Source organism: Scyliorhinus canicula, chromosome 17 (genome assembly GCF_902713615.1).
Source record: "Scyliorhinus canicula chromosome 17, sScyCan1.1, whole genome shotgun sequence".
NCBI classification, from domain to species: domain Eukaryota; kingdom Metazoa; phylum Chordata; class Chondrichthyes; order Carcharhiniformes; family Scyliorhinidae; genus Scyliorhinus; species Scyliorhinus canicula.
Window position 1 is genome coordinate 132,782,840 of NC_052162.1, and position 21,015 is coordinate 132,803,854.

Here is a 21,015-nt window from a genome sequence, read left to right on the forward strand (position 1 = left end):
CTCGGTGTAGCTTAAAGTACCCCGACCTCAGTCAGTTCGTGCACACACTCGCTACCAGCGCCTGGTAGAGCAATCACACCCAGTCGATGAAGCCCTCACCAAACCCAAACCTTCCCAGCATCTCCCAAAGATACTCCCTCTCCACCCGATCAAAAGCCTTCTCCGCGTCCATCGCAGCCACCTCCTCCGCCTCCTCTCCTTCTGAGGGATCATAATTACATAATTACATGAACCTTAGCATTGAGCTGTCTACCCTTAGCAAATCAGGTTTGGTCCCCCCCCCCATCACCCCCGGGACACAGTCTTCTATCCTAGCGGCCAAAATCTTAGCCAGCAGCTTGGCATCCATTCAAAAGCGAGATCGGCCTATATGACCATCATTGCTCAGGGTCTTTTTCTCGCATAACGATGAGCAAAATTGAGAGCTGCGACTTTGTTGGGGGAGGATTCCCCTCTCTTTAGTCTCATTAAGGTCCTCATCAGCAGTGGGCACAACACCTCTGAGCACTTCTTATAAAATTCTACCGGGTAACCATCCAACCCCGGAGCCTTGCCCGACTGCATGCCCTCCAGTCCTTTAACAATTTCCTCTGCTTCAATCGGGGCCCCCAGCCCCTCGACCAGATCCTCCTCCACCCTCGGAAACCTCAACTGATCCAGAAACTGCTTCATCCCTTCTACACCAGGCGAGGATTCCGACTCATATAGTTGCTATAAAATAATTTTTAAACGTCGTTCACCACCCCCCCCCCCCCCCCCCCCCCCCCCCACCCGGGCCCAAGACCATGTTTCCCTCCCTATTCCTTACTCCCCAATCTCCCTGGCCGCCTCTCCCTTCCTAAGCTGGTGCGCCAACATCCTGCTCGCCTTTTCCCCATATTTGTAGACCGCCCCCCTTGCCCTCCTCAACGACTCCACCGCCCTCCCCGTGGTCAACAACTCAAACTCTCCGTGTAGTTTCCGACGCTCCCTCAAGAGCCCCGCGTCCAGGGCCTCCGCATATCTCCTATCCAATCGAAGTATCTCCTCCACTAATCTCTCCATCTCTGCTCGTTCCACATTTTCTCTATGGGACCGAATTGAAATTAGTTCCCCTCCTACAACTGCTTTCAGAGCCTCCCAAACCTCACTGCTGATACATCACCCGTATCGTTTGTATCCTTAATTCTGAATGGACTTATTCACTCGCCCGCAGACCGCTTTCTCCGCTAACAACTCCACATCCAGTCTCCAGAGTGGGCGCTGCCCTCTCTCCTCACTCAACCGCAAATCCACCCAATGCGGGGCCATGATCAGAGACTGCAATCGCCGAATATTCCGTCCCCACCACCCTCGGAATTAGGAAGCCCTGCTTAGAACAAAAAAATCAATGCGGGAGTAAACTTTATGGACATGAGAAAAAAAACGAAAACTCCTTCACCCTCGGCCGTTCGAATCTCCCCGGGTCTACACCCCCCCCCCCCCCCAATCTGCTCCATGAAACCCCTCAACTCCTTCGCCGCGGCCGGCCTCCTTCCAGTCCTGGATTTTGACTGGTCCAGAACAATGACCATGTTAAAGATCCCCCCCCCCCCACATGATCAAGCCATGATAGTCTAGGTCTGGGATCTTGCCTAACACCCGCCTCATAAATCCCACATCGTCCCAGTTCGGAGCATATACGTTTACAAACACCACCCGTACACCCTCCAGCTTCCCACTCACCATAATATATCTACACCCCTTATCTGCCACAATTCTTCCAGCCTCAAACACCACCCGCTTGCTGATCAATATCGCTACCCCCCCCCCGGTCTTTGAGTCCAGCCCAGAGTGCAACACCTGACCACCCACCCCTTTCTCAATCACGTCTGATCAATAACCTTTAGATGTGTCTCTTGAAGCATTGCTATGTCTGCCTCCAGCCCCTTTAAATGCGCGAAAACGCGAGCCCTTTTGACCGCCCATTCAATCAGCCTGAACGGGGGGCTCCCCCCCCCCCCCCCCCCCCCCTCCGTGCCGACTAGAGGTATGGAGATCACGGCAGCAACAGAGGGCAGCTCCAATCTTCACTTGGACTATCATTATCGAGTGAAACAGGGTCCTCTAACAACAGGAGATCCTGTCAGATGGAATCAGTGAGGAAAGCTTCCACAGTGAAATATTCCAATGGTCTTTACAACATTGAAGTGTTCCCAGTAAAACTTGTCGATTTAATAACCAGGTTATCTTTCAAAAGCAACAAGTTCTCACAATGGTCTGATTATTACATCATAAACCGTAAACATGGAGACTGTTGTAACCATGGCAACATGGTGACCAATCGAGGACAGCTGCTGTGAAGCTTCATAGTGTCTGCACTCAATGTGTCCATTTCAGGGCTGCTATTTCTGAGTTATCTCTGATTTCTTTCTCTTTGAGGATAGGTGTCGGTGTGATTGGTAAAGCTGACAATCGTTGTAGCCGGGAGGAAGGACAGTCACGTCGTTCACTGTCGTGAGAAGAGTTTGGAGGCATTTTGAAATCCATTTGTGTTGGGCAGAATTTGTGAACATTGGGGTTTGATTGGGAGAAACCGAAAGCTGGATGTCAGTGGGAGTAATCCTGTTGAATCGATGTCTACATTATGACAGTGGACAATCCCTCCCACCCTCGTCACCACCAAATATAAATTGTCCACTTTGTGTTTAATCTTGACCAAGAGGAAGATGTTTCATAGGGCGTTGTCAGAGGTGACCTCCTCAGGAAGAAACATTGAAGCAAGGCTCTGTCTGGTTCATCAGATGAATCTGTGTGGGAGCTGGCATTAAATGAATTAAATTAATTCACCCTCATCCCACCTCTCCACCCCCCTCTCTGTCCCATCCTACCCCACATACACATCAGGAGTATCAGGACAACATCCTGGGAGAAGCCTGGTTTCACCCAGAGTGTGAGTATCAGGCAAGAGTGACCACTGTGTCATATTGTTTAAGGTGGTTACGGGAAGTGCAGTCGGGGGATGGAATGGTAGGCGCCCTTGATTTTTCAGTAGCAGTGGTCAAGAGTGATGTCGCCCCTGGTGGGACAGGAGATGTACTGTTGGAATTTTGATAGTACATGGGATGTAGACCGCCACGATAATGGCTGAAGTGAACTCACGTGGAAGATAGTATGGGCGGCACTTCACGGTCAGGTATTCCAGGTCCGGGGAGCAGTAGGTCACCAGGCTCACCACATCCAAGCACCAGGAGTTGATGAGGAGACAAACTCCTCCACCCTTCGCTTTGCCTGATCACGCGGTGCAGTCCGCCTGATGAATTGAGAAGCCTTTAGGTTGTATGGCACAGTCCGGTGAGGCAGGAGTTAGCCATGTCTCTGTGAAACAGAGTACATAGCAGTCTCTTACTTCCCTCTGAGAGTGGTCATCACCCTCCTGCCTTGGAGGGTACTGACACTGCCAGAACAGGCCTATCACCCTGCAGCGATGTTACAGAGACCCCTGGAGGGGTCAAGATGCCCCAGAAAAGTCCAGCGTTAAGTTCATCCAGCTTGTTTTCGATCACTTGTACGTTTGCCAGGAGTTTGCTGGGGAGAGGAGTCTTCATAGAATCATAGAATTTACAGTGCAGAAGGAGGCCATTCGGCCCATCGAGTCTGCACCAGCTCTTGGAAAGAGCATCCTATCCAAGCCCACACCCCCACCCTAAGCCCATAACCCAGTAACCCCACCCAACACTGAGGGAAATTTTGGACACGAAGGGCAATTTAGCATGGCCAATCTACCTAACCTGCACATCTTTGGACTTGTGGGAGGAAACCGGAGCACCCGGAGGAAACCAACACAGACACGGGGAGAACGTGCAGACTCTGCACAGACAGTGACCCAAGCCGGGAACCGAACCTGGGACCCTGGAGCTGTGAAGCAATTGTGCTATCCACAATGCTACCATGCTGCCCAAAGCGGTCTTGAAACCGCTTTGCTTCAGTCTCACCTGCAGACCGCCCTGTTTCCCTCACTTCCTCAGTCGGTGGCTGTGGCTAGATGGTCCCAGGATCCGATGGGAGAAGTCTATGTAGACAACATCCACTGCCCTACTCTCATCAATTATTGCTATTAGCAAGAGGCAAAATGCTTTTGTGAAGGGGAGGTCATGTCTCACTAACTTGATCGAGCTTTTTGAGGAAATGACGAAGATGATTGAGAGTAGGGCAGTGGATGTTGTCTACATGGACTTCAGTATGGCCTTTGACAAGGTCTCGCATGGCAGACTGGTACAGAAGGTGAAGTGGCACGGGATCAGAGGAGAGCTGGCAAGATGGATACAGAACTGGCTAGGTCATAGAAGGCAGAGAGTAGCAATGGAAGGGTGCTTTTCTGATTGGCGGGTTGTGACTAGAGGTGTTCTGTAGGGATCAGTGCTGGGACCGTTGCTGTTTGTAATATATATAAATGATATTACAAGGGACATAAATTTAAGGTGAATGGTGGAAGATAAATTGGGAGGATGTCAGAGATAGGTTCTTTACCCAGAGAGTAGTGGGGGCATGGAATGCACTGTCTGTGGAAGTAGTTGAGTCGGAAACATTAGGGACCTTCAAGCGGCTATTGGGTAGGTACATGGATTAGGGTAGAATAGTGGAGGGTAGATTAATTTGTTCCTAATATCGAACAAAAGTTCGGCACAACATCGTGGGCCAAAGGGCCTGTTCTGTGCTGTATTTTTCTATGTTCTATGTTCTATTTGGAGGAAAATGTAACTGATTTGATTAGTAAGTTTACGGATGACACAAAGGTTGGTGGAATTGCGGATAGTGATGAGGACCGTCAGAGGATACAGCAGGATTTAGATCAGTTGGAGACTTGGGCAGAGAGCTGGCAGGTGAAGTTTAATCTGGACAAATGTGAGGTAATGCATTTTGGAAGGTCCAGTACAGATGGCAAATATACAGTAAATGGCAGATCCTTTAAGCGTATTGAAAGGCAGAGGGATCTGGTTGTACAGGTGGCAATGCAGGTGGAGAAGGTAAACAAGAAAGCACACGGCATGCTTGTCTTCATTGGCCGGGGATTTGAATTTAAAAATTTGCAAGCCATGTTGTAGCTTTCTTGAAACTTAATTAGAATATAGTGTTCAATTCTGGTCGCCACACTACCAGAAGGATGTGGAGGCTTTGGGGAGAGTACAGAAAAGATTTACCAGGTTGTTGCCTGGTATGGAGGGGATAAGCTATGAGGAGAGGTTGGAGAAACTCGGTTAGTTCTCACTGGAACGACGGAGGTTGAGGGCGACCTGACAGAGGTCTACAAGATTGTGAGGGACATGGACAGAGTAGATAGTCAGAAGCATTTTCGCAGGGTGCAAGAGTCAATTACGAGGGGGCAGAGGTTTAAGGTGCGAGGACCACTGTGTGGCCAGCCCCCCTGTGAAGATTAAAGTAACAGAGACTTCACATGTATTCAGGTGTGACATGTTTTAATGGTGAATATTTTACCGTGACAGATTTCCATCTCCCCCCCCCCCCCCCCCCCCCTGCCTCTCCCCGCTCCGTAAAGTGACCTTAGCAGCGTCCTCCCTTATTGGTCTATCGTGGCCTCCTGCTACGTCTAGGTGTGTCCCCAGGATGCATATCAGAGACGGAGGCAGCCTAGTGCCTTCCACACCCTTGGCCAATGATGCCCGTGGCAGACGTCCTCCAGGCCTGGAGCCAGAGAGCCCTGGCTGACTTACTGGTGTCACAGGCATCGCTGTGCCACTCTGTTCTGGCTGCTGCCCTTGAGATGTTCCAATGTCAGGAGGGGGGGGGGGGGATTCAGAAGGGATGGAGACAGCCTTAGTCTCCTTGGTGGAAGGCTCTGGGATGGGCTCCAACGCTTCCTCCTCCCTGAGGGTGTCCAAAGGGCCCTGGGCGATTCCATGGCATGGAGGGGCAGCTGAAGCATCCGGGAGACCTGGCACTGCCAGTCCTGGAGACTCTCCATTGTCTGCACCATGGCCTTCAGCAATGGTCCTGTGACTGGGCCATACTCTGGAGTGCCTCGACAATGTGCACCTGTGTCTGGAATATGTCCCCCATCCAGTGGAGGCGGCAGCAGAGGATTCTGGGAAATGTCAATTTAGTCACCTCGACTGTGCTGTCGGTAGCCGAAGAACTGGTGTTAAGGAACGGTTAAACCCAAAACAATGTATTTGTGTTTGCTTCCCTCCTTCTCCTCTGAACAAAAAAAGGCACTGTGAGGAGGACAAGCAAGGTAGGATTCTTATTCTTATATCTTTATTATGTGTACAAGGGCAGAGGTGGTAGTTTGGGCAGTGATATGCTCCTCCTGCAAGATGTGGGAGATCAAGGAGTTTCTAGCGTCCCTGCCAACTATGTCTGCAGAAAGTGTGACCAGCTGCATCTCCTCACAGACTGTGTAGTTTGGTTGGAACAGCAGCTGGGCACATTGTGGAGCACACAGGGGGCAGAGAGTGTGATAGATACCAGGGAGGTGATCACACCACAGGTTCAGACAGGTAGATGGGTGGCTGCCAGGAGAGGCAGGCAGGTAAGGCAGGGGCTTCCTGTGGCTATTCCCCTCTCACATGGGTACACCATTTTGGATACTGTTGGGGGGGATTGTCTCTCAGGGGAAGATACCAGCAGCAACGAGACCTGTGGAACCTCAACTGTTTCTGCTGCAGAGAAGCGTCGGGATACGTCCAAGCGAGTGATTGTAGTAGGAGGCTTGATAGTCAGGGGCACAGACAGACATTCATGTGGCCGCAAACAAGAGTGCAGGGTGGTGTGTTGCCTTCCTGGTGCCAGGGTCCTGGATGTCTCTGAACGGCTACAGGGCATCCTGAAAAGGAGGGTAAACAGACAGATGTTATTGCCCACATTGGCACTAATGACATAGTCAGGAAGTGGAAGAGGTCCTGCAAGGACAATTCAGAGAGTTTGGTCAGGAGCTTAAAAGCAGGAGCGCTGGGCTTTCAGGGTTACTCCCCATGCCCTATGCGAGTGAGGCTTGGAACAGGGAGATAGTGCAGTCGAACACATGGCTAAAGAGCTGGTGTAGGAGGGAGGGTTTTAGATATATGGATCACTGGGATGTCTTCTAGGGAAGGTGGGACCTGTACAAGAAGGACAGGTTGCACCTGAACTGGAGGGGCTCCAATATCCTGGGAGGGAGGTTTTCTAGTGCTGATCGGGAGGATTTAAACTAGTGTGGCGGGGGGTGAGTACCAGAACAGCAGAGCAGTAAGTGTACAGACTGGGGAAAAGAGTGAGACTGAGATAAACAGAGTGCAGAGTAAGAGCAGGCAGAGGGAAGCCACAGGGCTCAGCGGGACAGTAGGTCTGGAGTGCGTTTGCATCAGTGCAAGAAGTATAACAGGTAAGACAGATGAACTGAGAGCCAGGATTACTGCATGGAACTTTAGGACACTCAGGGACAGTTTAGCATGGCCAATCCAACTAACCTGCACATATTTGGACTGTGGGAGGAATCCGGAGCACCCGGAGGAAACCCATGCAGACACGGGGAGAAAGTTCACATTCAACAAAGACAGTCACCCGAGGCCGGAATTGAACCCGGGTCCCTGGAGCTGTAATACAGCAGCGCTAACCACTGTGCCACCAAAAGGTGTGAAAAAAGCAGGGTAGTTGTGATGGGTGACTTTAACTTTCCCCATATTGACTGGGAATCTCTTATAACCAGGGGCTTGGATGGAGAGCAATTTGTTAGATGTGTCCCGCAAAGCTTTTTGATACAATTGTTCAACCGGGGGGGGGGGGGGGGGGGGGGGGGGGGGGGGGGGGGGGGCATATTAGACTCGGTATTGGGGAATGAGCCAGGCCAGGTGATTGATGTTTCAGTGGGGGAGCATTTTGGGTTTAGTGACCATAATTCCATAAGATTTTGAGTAGTCACGGACAAGGATGGCCCGCGGTGAGGGTGCTTCATTGGGCGAGGACCAATTACATCCAAATTAGACAGGAACTGGGGAATGTGGATTGGGGGCGGCTATTTGGGGGCAAATCCACGTCTGACGTGTGGGAGGCTTTTTTTTTTAATATAAATTTAGAGTACCCAATTATTTTTTTTTCCAATGAAGGGGGAATTTAGCATGGCCAATCTACCTAACCAGCACATCTTTAGGTTGTGGGGATGAAGCCAACACAGACATGGGGAGAATGTGCAAACTCCACCCGGACAGTGACCCAGAGCCGGGATTCTTACCTGGGTCCTCAGCGCCGCAGTACCAGTGCTAACCATTGTGCCACATGCCGCCCTATTTGGGAGGCGTTTAAAGGCCATTTGATTGAAGTGCAGGACAGGCACGTCCCCGCAATAATGAAGGACAGAAATGGCAGCATTCGGGAACCATGGATGACAAAGGAAATTGTAACAAAAGAAAAAATGGTGGAAAATCTCAGCAAGTCTGGCAGCATCTGTAAGGAGAGAAAAGAGCTAACGTTTCGAGTCCGGTGACTCTTTGTCAAAGCTAACAGACAAGAGAGAGTGGGAAATATTTATACTGTGGAGTGAGAATGAAAGATGAGTCATAGCCACAGAAACCCAGGGAAACCGGGTGCTAATGGTCACAGAAACCAAGGGGAAAGACTGCAAATGGCAGTCCCCAGCGAGAACAAAAGATGTGAAATATCAAACAGCAGGGAAACTAACATTAGAGGATGAACTGTAGATGTGGGGGAAGGGAGAAGCAAAGAGGAGAAAGGTGAAGGAAAGGTGGATAAGATTGGGGGGGATTTAAATGTATATTAAGAAAGAAAGAAATGGCAAAAGACAGTTAAAATGAAATGAAAACAAATGGGTCGAGGTGGGGAAGAACTGATCATCTGAAGTTGTTGAATTTGTTCAGGCCAGAAGGCTGACGCGTGCCTAACCGGAAGATGAGATGTTGTTCCTCCAGTTTGCGTTGAGCTTCACTGGAACATTGCAGCAGGCCAAGGACAGACATGTGGGCCTGGGAGCAGGGTATTTTGTTAAAATGGCAAGCAACAGGAAGGTCATGGTCCTGAATGCGCACAGACCGAAGATGCTCAGCAAAGCGATCACCCAGTCTGCGTCTGGTCTCTCCGATACAGAGGAGACCACATTGGGAGCAGCGAATGCCATGGACCAGATTGAAAGAGATGCAAGTGAAACGCTGCTTAATCTGGAATGAGTGTTTTGGGCCTGGGATGTTAAGCATGGAAGAGGTAAAGGGGCAGGTGTTACACCTTCTGCGATTGCATGGGAAGGTGCCATGCTGATGGGAGAGGTACTGGGTATGCTGGAGGAGTGGAGGGAAAGGTCTCTGCGGAATGCTGACAGAGGGAGTGAAGGGAAGATGTGTTTGGTGGTGGCATCACGCTGGAGTTGGCGAAAATGGCGGAGGATTATGCTTTGCATACAGAAGCTGGTGGGTTGAAATGTGAGAACAAGGGGAACTCTATCCTTGTTCTGGGAGGGAGGTGGTACGCGACGGTAATGGCGCAGGAGATGGACCGCACACTGTTGAGGGCCCTGTCCACAACTGTAGGGAATTCATGGTGGAGGAAGAAGGAACACATTTTCAAAGCACCATTTTGGAAAGTGGCATCTTCGGAACAAATGCGACAGAGGCGAAGGAGTTGAGAGAACATAGAACAGTACAGCACAGAACAGGCCCTTCGGCCCTCAATGTTGTGCCGAGCCATGATCACCCTACTCAAACCCACGTATCCACCCTATACCCGTAACCCAACAACCCCCCCCCCCCCCTAACCTTACTTTTATTAAGACACTACGGGCAATTTAGCATGGCCAATCCACCTAACCCGCACATCTTTGGACTGTGGGAGGAAACCGGAGCACCCGGAGGAAACCCACGCACACAGGGGGAGGACGTGCAGACTCCACACAGACAGTGACCCAGCCGGGAATTGAACCTGGGACCCTGGAGCTGTGAAGCATTTATGCTAACCACCATGCTACCCTGCTGCCCAAGGGATGGGGATGGAGTCCTTACAGGGTGTAGGGTGTGAAGAGCCGTAATCCAGATAGCCATGGGAGTCAGTGGGCTTGTTTCAGATTCGAGCATCCGCAGTAATTTGCTTTTATAAAGGAAAATGTCAGCTTAATCAAAAGGAAAAAGGAAGCATAAGGTGTCTAATTACTGTATTGATGAAGCCCTTGATGGAGCACAGTGCAAGTAGAAAGGAACTTAAACGTGGAATTAGGAGGGCTAAAAGGAGTAATGAAATTTATTTCGCAAACATGGACAAGGAGAATCCCAAGGCTTTTTATGCATATATTAGGAGAAGAGGGAAACAAGAGAAAGAGTAGGTGCCCTCAAGGACAATGGAGGGAAGTTAAGCGTATAACCACAGGAAGTGGGTGAAATCCTTGGTGAGTACTTTGTATCAGTATTCACCAGGGAGGAGGACATGATGGATGTTGAGGTCAGGGATAGGTGTGTGAACTCTCTTGAGAACATTAATAGATTAAAGGAGGAAGTGTTGCATTAAGGTAGACAAGTCCCCGGAACTGGATCCCAGGTTACTGCAGGAGGCAAGGGGAGAAATAGCTGGGGCCTTCATAGATATCTTCACATCCTCTTTGACCACAGGAGAGGTTCCAGAGGACTGGAGAACAGCCAATGTTGTTCCCTTGTTTAACAAAAGAAGCAGGTATAATCCAGGTAATTATATGCCGGTAAACCTGACATCAGTGATGGGGAAGCTTTTGGAAAAGATACTGAGGGACAGGATATCTGCACATTTGGAGGAAAATGGAATGCTTAGTGACAGGCAGCAAGGTTTTGTATGGGGAAGGTCATGCCTCACCAACTTTATTGAGTTTTTTTGAAAAGGTGACAAAGAAAATTGCTGAGGGAAGGGTTGTGGATGTAGTTTATATGGACTTTAGTCAGGCATTTGACAAGGTCCCACATGGTAGACTGGTACAAAATCTAAAATCACATGGGATTCGTGGTGGGCTGGCTAGATGGATAGAGAACTGGCTTGGTTATAGAAGACAGTGGTGTTCCGCAAGGATCTGTGCTGGGGCCTCTGTTGTTTGGAGTATATATAACTGATCTGCAGGAAAATGTGGATGATCTAATTAGTAAGTTTTTTGATGGCACGAAGATTGGCAGAGTTACTGATAGTGTCGAGGATTGTCAAAGGATACAACAGGATATATAGGTAGATTGGAGACTTGAGCACAGAAATGGGAGATGGAGTTTAATCTGGACAAATGTGAGGTGATGCATTTTGGAGGATAAAATCTATGTATGAATTATACTGTAAATGGCAAAATTTGGGAACATTAACATACAGAGCGATCTGGGCATGCAGGTCCACAGTTCCCTAAAAGTGGCAACACAGGTGTTTAAGGGTAAATCCACATTTGAAATGTGGGAGTCTTTCAAGGAAAGGTTGATTAGAGTGCAGGACAGACGTGTCCCTGTGAAAATGAGGGATAGAAATGGCAATATTAGGGAACCATGGATGACAGGTGGAATTGTGAGACTAGCTAAGATGAAAAAGGAAACACTCATAAGATCTAGGCAACTTAAAACAGATGAAGCTTTGGAGGAATATCGGGAAAGTAGGACAAATCTCAAACGCGCAATAAAGAGGGCTTAAAGGGGGTCAGGAAATATCTTTGGCAAACAGGGTTAAGGAAAATAGGCCAACTCGGAAAGGAGCCATACTGGACCTGGTATTGGGGGATGATCCCGGCCAGGTGGTTTTATTCGTATATAAGGAGCAAGAGGGTAACTAGAGAAAGGATTGGCCCACTCAAAGACAAAAGAGAGAATCTATGCGTGGAGTCAGAGGGACTGGGTGAGATTCTTAATGAGTACTTTGCATCGGTATTCACAAAGGAGAGGGACATGACGGATGTTGAGGCTAGGGATGGATGTTTAAATACTCCAGGTCAAGTTGTCATACGGAAGGGGGACATTTTGGGTATTCTAAAAGGCATTAAGGTGGACAAGTCCCCAGGTCCGGATGGGATCTATCCCAGGTTACTGAGGGAAGCGAGGGTCGAAATAGCTGGGGCCTTAACAGATATCTTTGCAGCATCCTTGAGCACGGGTGAGGTCCGTTGGACTGGAGAATTGCTAATACTGTCCCTTTGTTTAAGAAGGGTAGCAGGGATAATCCACGGAATTATAGACCTGTGAGCTTGACATCAGTGGAAGGCAAACTGTTGGAGAAGATACTGAGGGATAGGATCTATTCGCATTTGGAAGAAAATAGATTTATCAGTGATAGGCAGCAGGGTTTTGTGCAGGGAAAGTCATGTCTTACAAACCTAATAGAATTCTTTGAGGAAGTGACAAAGTTAATTGATGAGGGAAGGGCTGTAGATGTCATATACAGGGTGTTCAGTAAGGCATTTGATAAAGTTTCCCATGGAAGGTTGATGGAAAAAGTGAAGTCTTATGGGGTTCAGGGTGTAGCAGCTAGATGGATAAAGAACTGGCTGGGCAACAGGAGACAGAGAGGAGTGGTGGAAGGGAGTGTCTCAAAATGGAGAAAGGTGACTAGTGGTGTTCCACAGGGATCCGTGCTCGGACCACTGTTGTTTGTGATCTACATAAATGACCTGGAGGAAGGTATAGATGGTCTGATTAGCAAGTTTGCAGATGATACTAAGATTGGTGGAGTTGCAGATAGCGAGGGGGACTGTCAGAGAATACAGCAAAATATAGATAGATTGGAGAGTTGGGCAGAGAAATGGCAGATGGAGTTCAATCCAGGCAAATGCGAGGTGCTGCATTTTGGAAGATCCAATTCAAGAGCGGACTATATGATCAATGGACGAGTCCTGGGGAAAATTGATGTACAGAGAGATCTAGGAGTTCAGGTCCATTGTACCCTGAAGGTGGCAACGCAGGTCGATAGAGTTGTCAAGAAGGCATACAGCATGCTTGCCTTCATCGGACGGGGTATTGAGCACAAGAGTCAGCACGTCATGTTACAGTTGTATAGGACTTTGGTTAGGCCACATTTGGAATACTGCGTGCAGTTCTGGTTGCCACATTACCAGAGGATGTGGATGCTTTAGAGAGGGTGCAGAGGAGGTTCACCAGGATGTTGCCTGATATGGAGGGTGCTAGCTATGAAGAAAGATTGAGTAGATTAGGATTGTTTTCGTTGTAAAGACGGAGTTTGAGGGGGGACCTGATTGAGGTCTACAAAATTATGAGAGGTATGGACAGGGTGGATAGCAACAGGCTTTTCCCAAGAGTGGGAAAGGAGTCACGATTTCAAGGAGGGGGAAAGAGGTGCGTGGAAAGTTTTGTACGCAGAGGGTGGTGTGTGGCTGCAACGCTTTGCCAGCGGAGGTGGTAGAGGCGGGCACGATAGCATAATTTAAGATGCATCTAGACAGATATATGAACAGGCAGGGAACAGAGGGAAGTAGATCCTTGGAAAATAGGCGACAGGTTTAGATAAAGGATCTGGATCGCCACAGGCTGGGAGGGCCGAAGGGCCAGTTGATGTGCTGTAATTATCTTTGTTCTTTGTTCATTCTGACATACAGGCCGCAAAATCGCCATTGATGCTTCAATGAGCCTCTACCAGTTCCTGAGGCAGGATGGGGACATACTGCAGAACGAAGAGGGCGAGACAACCACGTACGTCGGGTCAAGGGTGGAAATCGCTGAGGGATTGGGGATTCCAGTCTTTTATAGGGAAGGTGCCCAGGTGGGAGAACATTCTGTTGATCACAACACGACAATTCAGAAAATAATCCACAAAATAGGCTGTCCCAAAGTGTTCGACTGATTAGAGGGTCTGTACTGAACCTCCGACAGAGCGGCGCTCCCTCAGTACTGACCCTCTGACAGTGCGGCATTCCCTCAGTACTGACCCTCTGACAGTGTGGCACTCCCTCAGTACTGACCCTCTGACAGTGCGGCACTCCCTCAGTACTGACCCTCTGACAGTGCGGCGCTCCCTCAGTACTGACCCTCTGAGAAGTGCGGCACTCCCTCAGTACTGACCCTCTGACAGTGCGGCGCTCCCTCAGTACTGACCCTCTGACAGTGCGGCTTTCCCTCAGTACTGACCCTCTGACAGTGCGGCACTCCCTCAGTACTGACCCTATGACAATGCGGCGCTCCCTCAGTACTGACCCTCTGACAGTGCGGCACTCCCTCAGTACTGACCCTCTGACAGTGCGGCGCTCCCTCAGTACTGACCCTCTGACAGTGCGGCACTCCCTCAGTACTGACCCTCTGACAGTGCGGCGCTCCCTCAGTACTGACCCTCTGACAGTGCGGCTTTCCCTCAGTACTGACCCTCTGACAGTGCGGCACTCCCTCAGTACTGACCCTATGACAATGCGGCGCTCCCTCAGTACTGACCCTCTGACAGTGCAGCGCTCCCTCAGTACTGAACCTCCGACAGAGCGGCGCTCCCTCAGTACTGACCCTCTGACAGTGCGGCACTCCCTCAGTACTGACCCTCTGACAGTGCTGCACTCCCTCAGTACTGACCCTCTGACAGTGCAGCACTCCCTCAGTACTGACCCTCTGACAGTGCAGCACTCCCTCAGTACTGACCCTCCAACAGTGCAGCACTCCCTCAGTACTGACACTCCAACAGTGCAGCACACCCTCAGTACTGACCCTCTGACAGTGCGGGGTTCCCTCAGTACTGGCCCTCTGACAGTGCGGCGCTCCCTCAGTACTGACCCTCTGACAGTGCGGCACTCCCTCAGTACTGACCCTCTGACAGTGCTGCACTCCCTCAGTACTGACCCTCTGACAGTGCAGCACTCCCTCAGTACTGACCCTCTGACAGTGCAGCACTCCCTCAGTACTGACCCTCCAACAGTGCAGCACTCCCTCAGTACTGACACTCCAACAGTGCAGCACACCCTCAGTACTGACCCTCTGACAGTGCGGGGTTCCCTCAGTACTGGCCCTCTGACAGTGCGGCGCTCCCTCAGTACTGACCCTCTGACAGTGCGGCATTCCCTCAGTACTGACCCTCTGGCAGTGCGGCTTTCCCTCAGTACTGACCCTCAGACAGTGCGGCACTCCCTCAGTACTGACCCTCTGACAGTGCGGCACTCCCTCAGTACTGACCCTCTGACAGTGCGGCGCTCCCTCAGTACTGACCCTTTGACAGTGCGGCACTCCCTCAGTACTGACCCTCTGACAGTGCGGCGCTCCCTCAGTACTGACCCTCTGACAGTGCGGCTTTCCCTCAGTACTGACCCTCAGACAGTACAGCACTCCCTCAGTACTGACCCTCCAACAGTGCAGCACTCCCTCAGTACTGACCCTCTGACAGTGCGGGGTTCCCTCAGTACTGGCCCTCCGACAGTGCGGGGTTCCCTCAGTACTGAACCTCTGACAGTGCGGCACTCCCTCAGTACTGACCCTCTGACAGTGCGGCACTCCCTCAGTACTGACCCTCTGGCAGTGCGGCTTTCCCTCAGTACTGACCCTCAGACAGTGCGGCACTCCCTCAGTACTGACCCTCTGACAGTGCGGCACTCCCTCAGTACTGACCCTCTGACAGTGCGGCGCTCCCTCAGTACTGACCCTTTGACAGTGCGGCACTCCCTCAGTACTGACCCTCTGACAGTGCGGCGCTCCCTCAGTACTGACCCTCTGACAGTGCGGCTTTCCCTCAGTACTGACCCTCAGACAGTGCAGCACTCCCTCAGTACTGACCCTCCAACAGTGCAGCACTCCCTCAGTACTGACCCTCTGACAGTGCGGGGTTCCCTCAGTACTGGCCCTCCGACAGTGCGGGGTTCCCTCAGTACTGAACCTCTGACAGTGCGGCACTCCCTCAGTACTGACCCTCTGACAGTGCGGCACTCCCTCAGTACTGACCCTCTGACAGTGCAGCACTCCCTCAGTACTGACCCTCTGACAGTGCAGCACTCTCTCAGTACTGACCCTCTGACAGTACAGCACTCCCTCAGTACTGATCCTCTGACAGTGCGGCACTCCCTCAGTACTGACCCTCTGACAGTGCGGCGCTCCCTCAGCACTGACCCTCTGACAGTGCGGCACTCCCTCAGTGGCCCTCGGATTGTACAGAGCTCTCATTTCTCTTTTCCTGCTTCACTCAATGGCAGTGACGCTGTTCCCGTTGTCCTGCCTCTCCCTCCCACTCTGCAGACACCCGATGGGAATGTTTTCTGGGACCATCTGAATGGTGGAGGACGGAGAGCTTCAGCCAATGACGGAGCTCCGAACTCAGCCCCGCCCCTCATTCACTCCGATTGGTTGGAGGACCAGCTGGTCCCGCTCGGTCCTCCCGCTCTTCCTATTGGCCCTTAACTGCCGTCAATCACACCCTGGGCACGGTGAGCTGGAGCATGCGCAGTGCCCAGAGTAACTCTGATTGAGGTGGTCGTTTCGAAATTTTCAGTCGGTTTGATGACGCCGGGTGAGTCATGAGGGGGAGATGGAGCCGGCGGGTGGGTCGGGAGGCTTCAAAGACACCCCGTGCAGGCCGGAAGATTCGGATACAACATTTAAATCGGTGAAAGCTGCTCGGGTTTTTACCCGAGTCAGGCCCGGATTAACCGCCGCCATCTTTTTTGTGTGCGGCCGGGCGCATGCGTAGCGAGAGCCGCAGCTTTGCTCCGCCTCCCATTCGTTCTGATTGGCTGGAGGACTAGACCGCTCTCGTTTGGCTTCCAGCTCCGCCCCCTCTTCCTATTGGTCCGAAGCCGCCGTCAATCAGTCCCCAGGCATTGTGAGATGGAGCAAACCCTTCACCATCATTGTCAGCTCCCTGGTTTGCAGCTGCGGAGCTTCTCCCTCCCTCCCGGGAACAGGCCCAGGTTAACGGGCACCATCCTGCTTCACACACTGGAGGGTGGTTCACACCACAGGATGGGGGAGGGGGGGATAATAAATAAGAGCTGACACTTTGCACTCAAATCAATGACGACTCTGATCTCTGGCAAGGAAGGAAACCCTGGCAGGTGGATGGGGAGGATTCACAAACACCCGCTGGAGGCCCCAAACCCCCCAATAAGACCCATTGGTTTTATTGTCAGTCTGCAGACAGGAGCTGGAGAACTGAACCCAGGCAGAGGAGAGGGAGGGAGAAAACCAGGAGAGGAGGAAAGAAATGGTGAGATGGGTTTGGGCAGCTCAGGGAGGAGGGAGAGTGTGTGGGACGGGGATTTACAGCTTTGGGGACCAAGAGAGGAAAAAATGTTCCAGAGAAACTAGAATTATTTGTCAGAATGTCTATCTGGACTGACAATGATGACTTTGTTAACTCTTTTTATAGGGTATTAGAACGGGAGGATTTGCAGACAGGCAACTCAAACCAAATTTCTTCCGACAGTTGGTTCAAGGTGACCTGAATATCATTGGCCTTTGACTGTGAAAGGAGAAATGTTTGTCTGTGGGAAAATATTTCAAACATCAGTGAGATAGGAAACGACTGGGACGCACACAACCCACACCCGAGTGAGAGTGTCCCAGTGAACAGACTGTGGAAAGAGCTTTAACCAGTTACACAGCTTGAAAAAACATCACATTGTTCACAGCAGGGAGAAACCGGACACGTCATCTGTGTGTGAATGAGGTTTCAACTGATCATCCAACCTGGAGAGACACAAGGACACCAGCACAATGGAGAAGCTGTGGAAATGTGATGACTGCGGCAAAGGATTCAGTTATAGATCCCGGCTGGAATACCATCGACGCAGTCACACTGGGACCAATGCAATTGAGAAACCATGTAAATGTGAGGATTGTGGTAGAGGATTCAATTATCCATCCCTTTTGGATAACCACCGGCGCAGTCACACTGGGGAAAGGCCATTCACCTGTTCTGTGTGTGGGAAGGGATTTGCTCAGCCAACCGGCCTCATGTTACACCAGCGCATTCACACTGAGGAGAGGCCATTCAACTGCACTTCCTGTGGAAAATGTTTCCGGTCTTCATCTGATCTCAATCAACATCAGCGAGTTCACACTGGGGAGAGGCCGTTCATCTGCTCCATGTGTGGGAAGGGATTCACAAAATCTTCCAACCTGGTGACTCACCAGCGAATTCACTCCGAGGAGAAGCCGTTCAGCTGCACTTCCTGTGGAAAGAGGTTCCGGTATTCACAGAGCCTCGAAGAACATCAGCGGGTTCACACTGGGGAGAAGCCGTTCACTTGTTCAGTCTGTGGACAGGGATTCACTCAGTCATCCAGTCTGGTAAGTCATCAGCGAGTTCACACTGGGGAGAGGCCATTCAGCTGCACTTCCTGTGGGAAGAGTTTCAAGCAGTCATATGCCCTTGTTGAACACCAGCGAATTCACACTGGAGAGAGACCATTCACCTGCTCCACCTGTGGGAAGCGATTCACTGTGTCATCCAGCCTCAAATCCCACCAGAAAATTCACACTGAGGAGAAGCGATTCAACTGCACTGACTGTGGGAAGAGTTTCAGGTCTTCATCTGCTCTCTTTGTACACCAGCGAGTTCACACTGGAGAGCGACCGTTTACCTGCTGTGTGTGTGGGAAGGGATTCACTCGGTCCTGCAGCCTGGTGACACACGAGCAACTTCATATGTGACCTGAGAAGCTGGATTTTGCTGTTGCTAATCATATCCAGGATTGATAGTCTGAAAACATTTGGTTTGTTTATGCTGACATTTAACAACCCTATACCTGGCTGGAATTTAGTACTCTGCAGAAATCACTTTTTTGGGACTGCAATGTCACTTTCTAAAAGCACAATCTGTAATCTTTCTCCTTAATTCAAGAACTCTCAACAGGAGCTCAGATAAAATATGATTATGAACTTCAATCCTAAATTGATCTCTGGTGGAAACTCTACAATTCAGTGTCTGAAAGGTTCCACTGATTGACATCTCCAATTAGAAAGTGTTGACTAATCCTTCCTGACAGTTTCTACTGACTTCGACATTCTTCATAGTGACACCTCCATTCGGAAATTAAATTATCAAGGAACTTCCGTGAGACAGACCATAAGAAGTAGCAGCAGAAGCAGACCACCCGGCCCAGAGTCTGCTCCACCATTCACTGAGATCATGGCTGTTCTATAATCCTCAACTCCACTTTTCTGCCTTATCCCCATAACCCTTGATTGTCTTTCTGATTAAAAATCTGTCTATCTCAGCCAGACGTCTCCCAGTCTCCGTCTAACCCTTTGCCACAGCTTCCTGTCATGGTTGCGTTGGACTAACAGACACCCGGAAAGATAGAATTCCAGCTGAAATTCCCAAGCCCGGCAAGTCCCATCCACCTCGAAAGCTTCATGATTTCTTCCTTCTCTGTTGGAAGGTGGGGCCTGTTCCACAGAACATGCGTAACACAAAAGATCAAACGCTTTGTCCACAAAAGCTCCTCAGTCTCATCCACTCCTTTAATGACATCATGCTCTGTACTGTGCAGTTTGACAGCTCCACATTTGACACGTTCTCCCCATGTCTGCGTGGGTTTCCTCTGGGTGCTCTGGTTTCCTCTCTCAAGTCCCGAAACACGTGTTGTTAGATGAATTGGACATTCTGAATTCTCCCTCTGTGTACCCGAACAGGCGCCAGAGAGTAGCGACTAGGAGATTTTCACAGTAACTTCATTGCAGTGTTAATTTAAGCCAACTTGTGACACTAAGAAAGATTATTTATTATTGTTAATTATTGTGTCTCAGTATTTATCAGGGTGATAGAACAGGGAAATGTGACATTGAATGATGCGATGAGGAATGTGATAAGTATGTTTGAAGCCCAGAAAGAGGTTGGATTAAATAAACAAATCAAACTTAGCCAATAAAGCCTCTGGTCTGAATGAATTGCATCCAAGTATTTTAAAATAATCCAGGAAAGTGATGAAGTTGCTCATATTTAATAATGCATTAAAATAGTGCAGTGCTAGAAGACTGACAAATCACTAACGTAATTCCTGTATTTAAAAAGGTGGACAGGCCATGCCCAACCCCAGTCAGTACCCGAGAGGTTACCGCCTCTCCCATTAGCTGAATCTGCTCCTTCCTCCACCTCTCTCTGCTGCACAATGTTGTACAGGATGCAGCACATCACTATTATTCTGGAATCCCTGGCTGCTCAATACTGAAGGTCACCTCCGGACCTACCTCGACATCTGAAGCACATCTTCACCATTGCATTGTTCGCTCAATGACACATCTGGTGGTCAGGTGACACTGGTTATAGCATTCCTGAGCCTCATTGGTGCAGTTCCTCAAATGAGCGGCTCTGGGGGATAATGTTCACTGTTTTATATTCGGGTCTGGGGGATAATGTTCACTGTTTTATATTCAGGTCTGGGGGGGGGGGATAATGTTCACTGTTTTATATTCAGGTCTGGGGGGGGGATAATGTTCACTGTTTTATATTCAGGTCCGGGGAGAGATAATGTTCACTGTTCTATATTCTGATGTTTATTGGTGAGGCTTGATTCTCCCTCATGATGCATTCACAGTTGTCAGAGCTGCCATAAAAACCCTCAACACCAGTCAGTGATTAAGCTCCCTGTCATTGGATGGAGAGTTAGGTGGGGGGGGGGGGGTTTGCGCAAACTGCCTCATGGATAGCGATGGGCGGGAGTGGTTGAATAATGAACCCAAACTACACCATGTAATTGTGTGAACCATGAAAACATCACAGTCAGAACTGCGTGTGAGAAAACTTTGGAAAATATTTTATCTGACTGATTGATTGTGTTTGGAAGTGACGTGTTGGATTGCTGGTTATTTACTATAGGCAGCTGAGGGCCATCGGTTTGACCCTGAACATGGCCCTGGTGACTGCTCAGTTTCTCCAGCACCTGTTTTGATTTCAGTGAACCCTCATATCTGCTTTGCGTACTGACCAGTTGATTATTCCACAGGGTCACAGACTAGCATTACAGACTCTCGTTGGTTGTGCTCGGTTTGAACAGGAAACCATCGATCCGCTGTCGAGTGCCCCAGCAACCCATAACACACCCATATCCACCATCACAGCTTCCGAAGTCAGATCGGCCTTCCTGAAAGTGAACCCTCAGAGGCGACGGGTCCGGATGGGGTGCCTGGTCGTGCACTCAGAGCCTGAGCGGACCAG

At 50.1% G+C, this 21,015-nt stretch overlaps 1 protein-coding gene across 4 annotated transcripts in view; it reads left to right on the plus strand.

Annotated features, from left to right (window-relative positions):
- The window catches only part of LOC119951157 (gastrula zinc finger protein XlCGF8.2DB-like), a 294,519-nt gene extending 274,789 nt beyond the window's left edge, over nucleotides 1-19,730 (plus strand). Inside the window, exons 1-3 of one of the 4 annotated variants that reach the window (XM_038774179.1) lie at nucleotides 6,197-6,211; nucleotides 13,493-13,586; nucleotides 17,224-19,730. In XM_038774179.1, coding sequence (XP_038630107.1) covers nucleotides 17,571-18,509 — 939 coding nt within the window. In that variant the 5' untranslated portion in view covers nucleotides 6,197-6,211; nucleotides 13,493-13,586; nucleotides 17,224-17,570 and the 3' untranslated portion in view covers nucleotides 18,510-19,730. Of the gene's footprint in view, nucleotides 1-6,196; nucleotides 6,212-13,492; nucleotides 13,587-16,267; nucleotides 16,366-17,041; nucleotides 17,062-17,223 lie in introns of those variants that run through there. The other 3 variants (XM_038774177.1, XM_038774178.1, XM_038774180.1) reach the window with 3 other exon arrangements.
- Nucleotides 19,731-21,015: the final 1,285 nt, after the last annotated feature.